Source organism: Alligator mississippiensis, chromosome 4, assembly GCF_030867095.1.
Source record: "Alligator mississippiensis isolate rAllMis1 chromosome 4, rAllMis1, whole genome shotgun sequence".
NCBI lineage: Eukaryota > Metazoa > Chordata > Crocodylia > Alligatoridae > Alligator > Alligator mississippiensis.
In genome coordinates this window covers 109,566,917-109,579,385 of record NC_081827.1, presented here as the reverse complement: position 1 = coordinate 109,579,385, position 12,469 = coordinate 109,566,917, and the positions used below count along the sequence as shown (strand labels likewise).

The window sequence follows — 12,469 nt, the reverse complement described above, 5'->3', positions numbered from 1 at the left end:
AGCCTTGCTTTGGATATTTAGTCAAGCTTGCTTAAGATATGGAAACAACAATTTTATCCTCCCTGCAATGCTCATCATTAAAAAAGTGGCTTTGAACTTTCAAAGGTAAATGGGCTTTTGGAACTTTTCATATCCTGAGCAGGGAAAAGTGGGGGGGGGGGGGAAAAACCTGCATAAATTGGGAAAGAAAATCAAGCTGCCTCTTCAGTTCTTTAAATTTAAGAGGATGGTAACAGCCTTTTATAAACATACTTGTTTGCCTGTGTTAATAAGATGAATACCTCTTAAAATAGAATATTTATAACAAATGTTACGTAGTCATGTTTGTGTTTGATACTCTTTATTGAGGGCAGACTTTATACCCTATAAATCTAACATTACTTGCTTTCATAGTCTACAGTGTTGTAGGTATTGACTAGCTTGCTATTACAAAGAAGCTCAAGGTATGCCTCAAAGATCTTATTTGTTGCCCAAATACAAAAGTAATTCATAAGAAAGAACAAAGTGGTTGTTTTTGCATTTGGTCAGAATACTGAAGCCAGGTACATCACAGGAACTCTATCCTTCTAGTGAGTAAGTGCATGTAATGTCATGAAATACCAAGGATTCTGCTGGAGCCAAGTCCAAATCCCCGTTCCCAAAAGGGATTAGACGTTATAATTAGTGCTTGTGGGAATATTCCTGTGAATGTCCCCTGGTAAATGGTCTTTCTGCCCGTTTCATGGAAGAGAGAGATCCTTAGTTTTCTGCATATACAGGGCTGCTAACACCTCATAGTTGCCTTTAAAATGCTGTGTATTTGAAACTATTTTCCCAATGTATGCCATTACTTCCTGCATCTCCCCCACCTCCACACATACCCATGTTTTATTACATCATCATAAAAAGTGGGGTTTTATTTCTGAGAAGTTCTACCTACTTTCCTACCTCAAATCTCTGCCTTCTCCATGGAGATGGCTGTGGTGTGTCTGCAGCTGGGGGGAATAAACAGAAGTAATATGTGTAATGTTGGAAATAAGGTGGTTGTTGTTGTGCTGATGCTTCTCATTTATGGAGGTGCAGATCCCCTTATAATATTTGAAAGCAAACCTATTTAAGGGATAAATTCTACTTGCATGGTTGTGTCAAGTTCAGGACAGCAATCTCTACAGAATTTGGCCCTTCAACATTGGGAGGCTTAACTATTAGTCAGTGCTTGTACAGGTTTTGAAATGCATGCCTGTGCAGCCTTTAAGTCTCTTCAGAGTTTTTGGCCTCTATGAGGCTTTTTAAATTTACTCACATCACTGTCATGTGGGTTTAGTCTAGTCAGTTTGTCACTCCTTGGGGCTATATTTAAAAGTCCTTCTCTGTGCTGCCTGGGATAACTTGTAAAAACCTCAGGTTTGTATTTCTACTTCATTTATCCCATGTAAGCTTATAGCAAAGGATTAAGGCAATAATCACCTGTTATGCTGGGCAATAAGGAACTGGATATTGAGAGACGGCTCGTGATCAGCTCTGTGGAGCAAGGACAAACCAGAGTTGGGGAAGATAAGAGATGGGCAATGTGTATATCTTAATGATCTTAATCATATATGTGGTTTTTTGTTTGTTTTTTCCTTTTAGTATCTGGTGTCTCTGATCCAGGAGAACCTGGGATGGATGTGGGTTTTCTATTTCTTTATTCTGATGGTAAGAAGTCTTTTCTGTAGCTTTCTCACCATTGTTGAGTCAACAGATTAAATGAACTTCTAAAATCTAAGTAATAGGCACAGAATCATTCAGATATAGAGACATTGAGAGACAGAACAGTTTTTGTGACAACTGATAAAGGTAATGACTTAAGCACACTATGCTTCTTTTGCAGCAGCCCTTCATCATTATGTCTCCAGAGATACTATTAGGCTACCAGAAAATAATCAGCATCTACCATGTTAATATTAGTTCCTTTGACTGTGCAAAAAAAATGGAAGTTGGTCATTATTGTCCAACAGGAAGATATTAATTTAATTTTTAAAAAACTTTCAGGTGATGGAAAATGAAGTTCTTGATATCACTCCTTTAAAATTTTTATGTGCAACCATAAAAATAGTGTTGATTCTAGTTCAAGCTTCTCTCCAATTTTCCAAGGCAGAGTTCCTCCTGTTTCAGCTCTGCTGTGTATGAAGTCACTTGGTTTCCAGTGTTGTTCAAGGAGATGATGTTGAGCTGCTAATTTATGCAGCTATTTGGGAGTGGGCTGTAGGGATGGTGAGATTTTGAAGGCCTGAAACAAAAATGCTGAGCAAAGCTGGCTCAATAGGGTGGCATCACAGTGCTGCTTTGTCTATGAAAATTTGAGTTCAGACCCTCATCTCCTCAGGTTTGCAGAGATGGGGAGGGTGGTGTAATCCTCACATCTCCATTATGGATGAAGTGGTAGCTTGCATTGTCCTTTGACTCTCCTTCCTCTACAGCTGGAAGAACTGCTTTGATAGAGAGGGCAGTGGCCAAAGACAAAATCATTAAGCAGGGAAGAAGCTGTAGGCTTCCTGAAAGTTCAGTGTCCTTCTATGTCCTTTTATTTGGTAGGTAAATTTCTGTTTTATCACCAGTTTTCTGTTCCTACCAGTTTCTAAAATGCAATGAGGAGAAGATGCTAAGTGGAATTGCAACCGTGTGTGAATGTGCTAATTGTCCTTAATTTGTTCTTTTCCGCAGATAAGTTCAACAATCCTGTTCATTTCACCATTAGTAGTGAGGGAAATCAGATTGCTTCTACAAGAGAGACGTTTGCGTAGGCTGACTGGATGACTCCTGCCTCCCTCAAAAACTGTCCAGGGGAAATCACCAACTGGGAGATCAGTCAAAACTCTGGAAGGTTTTATGGGAGTTTTTTCCACCTGCACCCAAAATCATGCTAACTGAAAAGATTGTATTAAGTTGCCTTTGAGAACTTGATGTTACAGTATCCAAATAGCCAAATGGATCATGGAGCTACTATTCTGAACTCGCAGAACTGAATTGGCCTTCAAACCCTACCAGAGCTTTTCAAGTCAGCAAGCACTTTCTAATCCCTCCTCTCCTCTTTTGTGTTCTCATTGTTGCACTCTTTCCCGGCTTTTTTTGTGGATGTCCTGCCAAGAGTCAAATATATTTAAAATTGAAGATGGAAAACCTGTCCAAACAGGGTAACTCTGCTGGGGAAAAGAGGTGGCTCATGTCATGAATAGTCTAAATGTGTAAACATGGGTTTTGCTTCTGTGTTTAGAATGGGTAACACCATTTTCTTGGATTTTACTTTCCAGAAGTCTTGGAAATAGCTTTGCTAAGTCCTTCCACAGATTAACCTCTGCTGCCCTCTGCTAATATTTTTCATGTTTAGATTATTTCTCTATTTCTCCATACTTGATCTGTTTTTGATTATTACTGAAGTCTGGAAAATTGGATTGAAATTTCAGAACATTTTACTAGTCAAATATAGAATAGTGAAGTAATACTTTATCATGAACATCTGCATAGAAGATATTTAGTCCACAAGATTACTTGGATGGCTTTGGCATCAGGAATGAGATGCAGATACTTTCAGTACCAAGTTGTCTTTGTGAATCTATATCTGATGGACACCGCCCAAAAGTCATTACTTTGGGTATCTAATGTTTGTCTGATGACCTTTCTGAAAGAAGCGGCATCACTGTTCAATTCTCCTTGAACAGTTGTCTGTATCTGGGTTGTCCAGGCCTGGCAGAGAAGATCCAGGATTGAATGAAATGAGCTTGTCCTTTTACATGGTCCTTGCAGACTTTTTTGTAGTATGTTAGCAAGGCAACATAAGGAAACCTGCACTGCTCTTGCCCATGCTTCCCTGGCTCCTTAGGAAAAGAGAGAACTTCAGATTCCGTGGTTCATAATTGGCGACATAGTTTATTAGAAAAATAGAGGTAAGCCAGCTACAAAAACAAGTAATTCTATTTTACATAGCTTTTTATTTGACACTTGCTACATTTGTATCTGAGCAGCTTCTAGTTGTGCATTAAGAATGCAGCTAACATCTGTCATTTATCTGTTAGTTAAGCTGTTTGCCAGTCACCTCCTGAACCAGATCAGCGATCCAGTTGCTCAGCTGTGCAATGTTTCCCTCACACCCCCCACCCCATTTTCTGCCTTAGATAACTCCTGTTGGCTCCAGAAAAATCATTTGAATAAGACTTGAGTGAAATATTTAGTCCAATTAATCATTGTTGCCAGGATGGAAAAATATTCTTAAATAACTGAAACTTCAAAAAGGACTTTTTAAAATAGAAATTTTGTCTTTTTTTAAACATAATGTACAGTAATTTTTAAAAAAACTTTTATGAATACAAATGGTAGTTGTGACGGTTGTGATGAGTGGAGCATTGTTAGTGTTTTAGTTTCTTTGTAGTCAGTTGTTGCCCAGTGATTGTTTGTTATTCTTTGCCATGCCAACCAGTTTCACAACTTCATTTCCTGGGATTATGCAGTTGTACTGTTCTACTGTTTTTCATGAAGTTTGCTTCCTCTTTATGGATGATTTCTGCTTTCAGATCTCCTTTTCTCTTCTTTCACTTAACCATCAAACTTCAGTAGTTGAGGAGAATTTGCAGTTAATCATACTAGGGATATACTAGGAGGACTTTGTCCTCTTGTTCAAATTTTTGCCATTATAAATAGGAGTGATTGTGAAGAGAGACTGGGGACCTGATATGTGCCCTCAGTTTATTGCAAGATTGCAGCCTTCAGTTAGTTGTTCAAATCCCAAGCTTGGCATTAGTCAGTTTTCCAACGGAAGCAAACCCCTTGAATTTCATGTTTGAAATGGATGGTGGCAGTCTGTGTGTTCATCTAAAAATTTTGAGGTTTTGGATTCCATAGATTTCATAGATTTCATAGACATTAGGGCTGGAAGGGACCTCGGAAGATCATCGAGTCCAGCCCCCTGCCCAAAGGGCAGGAAGTCAGCTGGGGTCATAGGATCCCAGCAAGATAAGCATCCAGTTTCATCTTGAAGGTGTTCAATGAAGGCGCTTGAACGACCTCCGGTGGCAGGCTGTTCCAGACCTTGGGGGCTCGGACAGTAAAGAAATTCTTCCTTATGTCCAGCCTGAAATGATCTTGTAGTAGTTTGTGACCATTCAACCTCGTCATCCCTTGGGGCGCTCTGGTGAACAAACGTTCCCCCAGATACTGGTGGTCACCCCTGATAAACTTGTAGGTGGCCATCAGATCACCCCTGAGCCTGCGCTTTTCCAGGCTAAAGAGCCCCAGGGCTGTCAGCCTGTTATTGTAGGGTCTGCTTCCCTGACCTCTGATCATGCGCGTGGCTCTTCTCTGGACTCTCTCAAGCTTCTCCACATCCTTTTTGAATTGTGGAGCCCAAAACGGGACGCAGTACTCCAGCTGCAGCCTCACTAAGGCCGAGTACAGGGGGAGAAAGACGTCCTGGGATTTGCTTGAGAAGCATCTATGGATGTAAGCCAGCGTTTTGGTCGCTTACTAGCCCAGATAAACGTTTTGGTTAACCATCCAGGGGCCAAATACATTTTTATGGAAACAAACATTTGAAGATTTTAGTGCAAATCAGTACAGTTGATGTGAAGTGTTCCTTTTTGCAAAATATATCAAATAGGCTGCCAAGGCTCTATCTACACACTAACTCCTGTTCACATGTATTCTTGGAGCATGGTCTGTTTTGTGGTTAGAACTTGGCTGGCTACACATTCTTTCTTCTGTCTAAGTCTTAAATATATTTATTGTGGGCCCTTTTGTGTGCTATGTATTTCCTCAAGCACTACAGATGGGGAATGCTTTGATTCTGACCAATATCCAAATCAGTTTCACATAAATAAATTATTTTTGGTGAGTTGATATGGAATTCTCCGTGTTTTATTACAACCCACCCTTGCAAAACCAAAGTTGATGAAACAGAGCTTCCTTTTTAAAAATATAATTCTTGGGTACAGGTGTAATGGGTTAGTGCATCTATCCTTATAAGCACTTCTGAAGAACTGAGACGACACAGCCGTTGCCCACAATGTGCGATTTTAATCAGCGCTGTCATTCCCTAGTTCTTACTAACACTTAAAACAAACAAAGGAGGATACATGTTGCTGCTTGTCAGTTTGGCACACCTGCTTAACTTCATGAGTAGTTTTGTGAGACTGGCTGGCAGATACACAGAGTATGGTGTGATTAATGGCCTCTGGTAAAGAAGCAAAAGCACATTACTTGATTTTCCTGATTTATTTATTTTTTGTCTCCTCTGCACTTAGTCATGTGCTGTTTGTTCAGTACTAGACACGCAACTTGACTGCTCTCCTTTGGCTCATTTTCTGAATACAGACCTGCAGTTGCACTTGAATTTTGCCTATAAGTAGACACAGTAGGGAGCTTTGTAATTGGGTTCTTGCCTTATAGTCTGCTGTAAGTTTGGGCTTGGATATGATCTGGCTTTCCAGAAATACCTCCCAACACACATGTTCATAGTCCCTCCATAAAACTTACCTGTTTTAATTTAGGAGAATTAGCAATTATCTCCTTTCCATTCTGCTTCCATGTTTTTGCATGCTTCAGCAGTAGCTTGTATCCCCAGAATACTTACAAGCAAACTTCTCTTATTGCAGCATGTTTTTGAAAAAGATAATACAAACAGGCCCCACTCCACTCTCCTCATTATTATTGCTGTTATCATGATCACCAGAGGCAAGCAGGATAGCAGGAATACTGTTTTGCTTCAAAGTAACAAGAAGGGTGGCACTTTAGAATACAATTCCCAGGTGTTTGGCTGTTACACCCCTAAATCTGTCATGTTTAGAGTATCATGTTGATAAAAACAAAAAGGAAATGTACTAGCTGCCCCTTCATGCCAGACTCACTAGTTTTGCATCTTAAAATGGTGTCCTGCAATAGACTTATTTTAAGCTGCATGAACATTCTGCATAGATAAATTTAGTTCATCTGGATCCATTTGGTTACGTCAGTACAAATCCTGTGTTGAAAAACCCTGGTTCTGTTCAATCGGACACGGGAAATATCTCAGCCTGATGGCATTTACCATTACCATCACCAATAATAGTAGGAACCAGAGTTTTACCAATAGTAGATTAAGAAGATCGATCCTATGCAACTTTTTCCTGAATTTGGTCAGGATTTTAGCTACTACAGTGAAAGGGGGAAGTCGCCTGAAAGTCCTTTTCTTCCCTTCCCTACCATACATGGAGAAAGTTTCTCTTATTACTTCAGTCTTGTTTAACTCTTGTGCACCATGCTGATTTTTGTTGAGCTATTTCTAGGCAGTTTACTCCATTTGAGTAACAGTCTTCCTGATCCAGAGACCATCAAAATGGATCAATTATCAGTCTGCTTAGTCCTATATGCAACCAGTTTCTTTTTTCAGGCATGAGTTGGCTTTGAAAGTTTCAGAAAAAATCAATTACATACTACGAGGGTTTTCTGACAAAGTACAGTCTGCTTCCTCTGTTTCTGTAAAGTGCTGATTCTTTTTTTCAGCTCCCTGCAGCTCTCTGAGACGCTGAAAACAAGCAAGTCCTCTGTTGAGTTCTTAAATGCGTCCTTGGTATTTGGATTTCTGGAAGGGTCAGAATGTGCTGGATGTGAACCTGTTCTACATGTCCCTCAAGTGTAGGGTAAGATGTACCTGTGGTTATGAAGTAAGAATTTGGCAACTTATTCTGAAAGTTTTCGTTGGCTTCTGTGTGAGCTTCTCCAGGATGCCATGCATTTTGAAGTTGATGTCTTTGTTTCATTAAATCCAGGGTGCCTATGAAAACCATTGCAACTGTAAGATTAAATGGTAGCATCAAAAGACACTGAAGATTTTTCTTTCTCCAATATATTTCACGCTACTGAAAGGGATAGGTAGGTTTCTCTCTGAGGTTGGTTTAGCAGGGTTCCTATATGAGTATCTTATTAGGAACAGTCTCTATGAACTTTGTTAGCACAGAATGTACTGGTGTCTTTGAACGCATTGAAGTGGGCTTGACAGGAGTAGTTGATGGAGTAGAGTAAATTCTGTATCTGAACACTTGAATTCCTCTGATTTCTGTCCTTCAGTTATCTTGGCAGGTTTGGGAACACTTCATGTTCACTCCATATGGATTTATTTTTAAGCCTATAAGTAAACAGCTCATCCAGAGCACACAACTCCTCTGCTTCTCTACAAGAATAGAAATACAGAGACAAGAGCTTAAAAAGTGTTTTGTGACATCGGTTGAGGTCTCAGATTCAGAATGGGCCATAGTCTTCCACATGCTTTGGCTCTAGAATCCAATGGAAGAAATCCTTTATCCCTTTTCTTGTGCCCTGTCGGCAAAGGGCATTGGCTTTTCAGTCTGGCAGGTGGGACTGGTTTTCCACAGCTATCTCAAGTGCACGTGGAAGGGCATGCACCTCAAGCTTGCTGCTTACGTACAGCTAGTAACAGGGCTAAGAGTACTGAAGATCTTGCCAAACTTAGGGGAAGGGAGTCCATCAAAGTGGATGGAGGCTGTGCTTCTCCTCCCCTCCTTTTGTCAGGGAATGCTACTTTTTTCCATCACCACTTTCTTCCTTGGCTTGTCCCTTGCCATGTGCAGTAGTCTTTTGATCCCATTGGACTGAAGAATTCAGTTACTTCTTGGAGCAGGGTTCATAGTCTGCCATGTCTCTTTACTTCTAGCAATGGTATGGGAACTGAAAGCAGGCACCTGCCATTGTAGCCTGAGGTATGTGAAGCAGGAGTGCTGTGGATTACTAAATGGATGATTGTTGTTGTTTTAACTTCATAATTGTCTGTGGTGTCAGAGCTGTGTTAGCAAGAGGAATTGGAAAGACCCTAAGAACCATACTGGCTCACACTTCACTGGTTCATCTAGCCAAGCATCCTGTTTGTCTCACAGATTAGTGCTTCGTGCATTTTTCTCTGAAAGAAATGAATAGGCACAAACTCCAGGTTGACAGACAGACTCTTAGAGAGGAACTTTCATATTCTGTATCATTTAAGCATCTGAACAACACCATACATTTCATCCCAGGGCAGCCAGAAAATAAGGACACCTTTAAACTAGTGCCTTGCCTTCACTGGTTCAGGCAGTTCCTGAATGCTAAAGCAGGATTCCTGTTGCAGATGCGTGTTTTTGTGGTTTATAGATGAGGGTGGGGAAGGTGGCTCCTGCCCCATTGTACTTGAAACTCTAGGCTGACTTGTATTCTTTTCTGTATTTTGTTCATGCCTTTGACTGACTAAGCCACTCAAACCATTTGCGGCGTAGGATCTTTACTTGCCTGCTGAGACTTAACTCAGCATTATGTTAAAATCACCTTTTTGTATCCTGTACTAAAATGTGCCAGAGAACTGCAAAGTGGTTTTGTTGTTATGCAGTGCAGTCTTACCCCCTTGGAGCTGAGATTTTACTCCTGTCCAGTGTCATGCGAGACTACCTATTCACTCTTTAAATAATGTATACAGGACCAGATTCATCCCAGTTCTAACCTGTTGGTAGAATTTGGCCCACAACTCTTTTCTTTCTTCCCCGCCTTGCTTCCATCAGCTGTCTTCCTGCCTGGAAAAGACACCAGTACATTCTGTGCTAACAAAGTGAACATTGTAACATAATCATTGTATGGGTGGATGTGGCTGACAAAAGAGCTATTCCTTCTGTTAGGGTGTGAAGCCTTTGGCTTTGTACAAATGCACCCAACTTCCTTTAAGCATTTAAAGGTGGTAGGGGAGGAGTACAATAATGAAGTGCCAGGAATTAAATACATTTACATAGTACGTGCTCAAAGTATTAATAGTTCCGCTCTAAAGAGTCTTCTTCGTAGCCTAGGGTAGTACCTGCGTACAGTGTATTTGAATTAAGTAGAGCAGATAGATAGTCTGTCTGGCTCCGTAGGTTACTATCCCAACATGCTTTTCCAGGTAAGTGGATGAGTGAGCAGTGATATAATACATGCAGCTTAGTTAGTTCCCAAAATGAGGAGGAACACCGCATGCTTCAACAGTAGGTGAAAAGAAGAAAAAGAGCACTTACACTGGAAAGCAAAGTTGCTTTCTACTTGTCAGACTGGTTAGCTGTCAAAAACAGCTGTTGAGTTGTCATCTGTTGTCTGCTGGAGCTGTCCCAAGGGAATTAATTTCTTTCAAAGCTATGGTCTGTCTATTCCCCTCAGCCCTCTTCCCCACTGGTAGTTCTTGGCTAAGTAGTTTTACTACAGTAAATCCTACTTGGATCTTTTCCGTTGCAGCTGTTACCATAGGAATTTAAATCTTAAACTGATGCAGGAATTTTTGTCTTCTAATGTATGGAGAGAGAAGAGTTGTCACTTTTTCCTGTTCACCTGCAAAGCTTGCCTGGGGCATCCAGAACTCCTCTGCATAATGTCATAGGAGCAATTATTCAGACTAAAAGCAGGGTTTGTGCATCTCCTAGTTTCTTGCCTTCCCAGATCTTTACAAATATGCTGTGCTGTAAGTATTAGCTATGTTTTACTGAGGGATGAACCAAGGCACAGAACTGTCAGAGGCTAGGAACAAAACCCAGGGGTTTTGACTCCCACTCCTGTGTCAGTTCTTAAGGGTTTAAGGATAGGGGTTATCTGTGTTTATTTTACAAAAGTTGCAATGTTGTAGCTGTGATTATCCAGGAAATGAATGGAAAGCAAGAGAGTTGGGCAGATGATATCTTTTATTAGACCAGCTTTATGGTTGAGAGAGATGTTAGACAGGCTTTCAGATCCCAAGTGCCTTCCTTCATATCTGAGAAGGAAACAGGTACGGTCTAAGTTGGGGCTGTCCAATTTCAGTGTGTCTGGGAGCCGAACACTGCCAGCCATATGCTGCAGGCCCCCAGGATTGCCTTACCTATCTCCCGCTCATCCATGGGGTCCTTTCCAGCTGTGTGGACAGTGCCAGTACTGCACAGCCCTTCCCTGTCGTTGTGGCAGAGGCAGCTGCAGGCCCTGCAGCTATATGGTAGCTGCTCAGGGGCTGCATGCAGCCCTTGGGCCACCAGTTGGAAAAAGTTACTGCTGTGCTTTTCTAACTGGTCTAAGTTAAATACCTGATATAAAACAATACTTTGTGTTTGACTTCATATCCATAGCCATATCCATTACTTTACAAAGTAGACAGAGGCATGTGGCAGTATAGACAATGGGGTCTGAGGCATCAAAAAAAGGCAATTTTTACAAATTAAAAGTCTGACTTGGCCAAGTGTTTGAAATGGCAGGTCCAGAGGGATTTGGGGTATGATCCCTTACATTGCTGGAATGGCAGGGTGCGGTGATGCTGCAGCTAACTTCTGGGTGCTGTGTGCTTTGTCTGAATCACTTTCCACCATAGCAGGAGGCATGCTGCTGATGGCATCTAGAGGGAACAGTGCAGCTGGTCTTCTACAACCAAAAATGAGGGACACGGTGGGGTCTTTGAAGGAGGGGAAAGGCAGTAGGAAGCAGGACATCATGGAAGATTTCCCCTTCCACCAGTAATCTGGTTTGGCCCTTAAACCCACACTGGACTTTTTGCTATGTTTTTTAAAATTTAGTAGTTGCAATGGTAGAGAGAAAATACCACTAATCCTTCATTGTTTCTTTAAATGCATACTTTCCATTATAACACAGAAACTATTGTTTTAAAAGGAGAAACACTTCTTCCTCAAAGAGGAAAGATGATTTCAGACCCTGAACTGAGCCTCAGGAAATGAGGGCTCTAGTGTTGACTTCCTGTCAGGCTTCCTGGACAAGTCTCTTTAATCTTTTTCACTCAGCTGTAAAATAGGAATAATGAGGATTAGGAAGAGGGAGAAAACTGCCTGTCTCTATCTAGACTGTAGCCAATTTCTGTCTGTCTTAAGTTTCTTGCATGGTTTCCATTACTACAGTTTTTGAATGCCTTACAACCTTTAATTTATTGATCCTCATTTATTGAGGTAAATGCTGTTCTCCCCATCACAGACAGGGACCTAAGATAGTGAGAGCCTCAGTGACTTCCAAGGTTGTGGGGGCAGCGAGTGACTTGGTTTCAAGTCCTTGGCTAACACCTTAACCACTGGACCATCCATCATCTCAGCTTGGAGCAGGGACTATCTTTTATTATTTGTACAGTGCCTAGCACAGTGGGGGCTTTATCTCAGTCCTTGTCCCTGCTACCACCCCCACACAAGTACTACATGCAATAAGCTCCTTTCAAAAGGAAAAAAAATAATTCTTTTGAAGTACAAGCTTACAGGGCACCAGAAGGAAAATGCCTTAGAGATCTAAGTTGACTGGGAAATCGCCCATACAGTTGTTACAGGCAAGCTTGTACTTTGGTGTTCATAGCAACATGCTCTATTGGGAAGCAGGTTCTGGGACTGCAATTCATGAAAAGATTTTTATTAGTAGGTAACCTGATGTACCCTTCATTACTTTATCAATAAAATAGAAGACATTTTCCATCTACCCTAAAATTCCTCTCTTTAGCATAGGTTGGTGGTTAATTACTGAAAGTGTG

General features: G+C 41.0%; 1 protein-coding gene across 3 annotated transcripts in view; it reads left to right on the top strand.

Annotated features, from left to right (window-relative positions):
• The window catches only part of SLC37A3 (solute carrier family 37 member 3), a 34,843-nt gene extending 28,996 nt beyond the window's left edge, over window positions 1–5,847 (top strand). For 2 of the 3 annotated variants that reach the window (XM_014608659.3, XM_014608660.3), the window contains exons 14-15: window positions 1,609–1,674; window positions 2,683–5,847. In XM_014608659.3, coding sequence (XP_014464145.1) covers window positions 1,609–1,674; window positions 2,683–2,775 — 159 coding nt within the window. In that variant the 3' untranslated portion in view covers window positions 2,776–5,847. Of the gene's footprint in view, window positions 1–1,608; window positions 1,675–2,438; window positions 2,550–2,682 lie in introns of all 3 variants that reach the window. The other variant, XR_009461758.1, reaches the window with a different exon arrangement.
• Window positions 5,848–12,469: the final 6,622 nt, after the last annotated feature.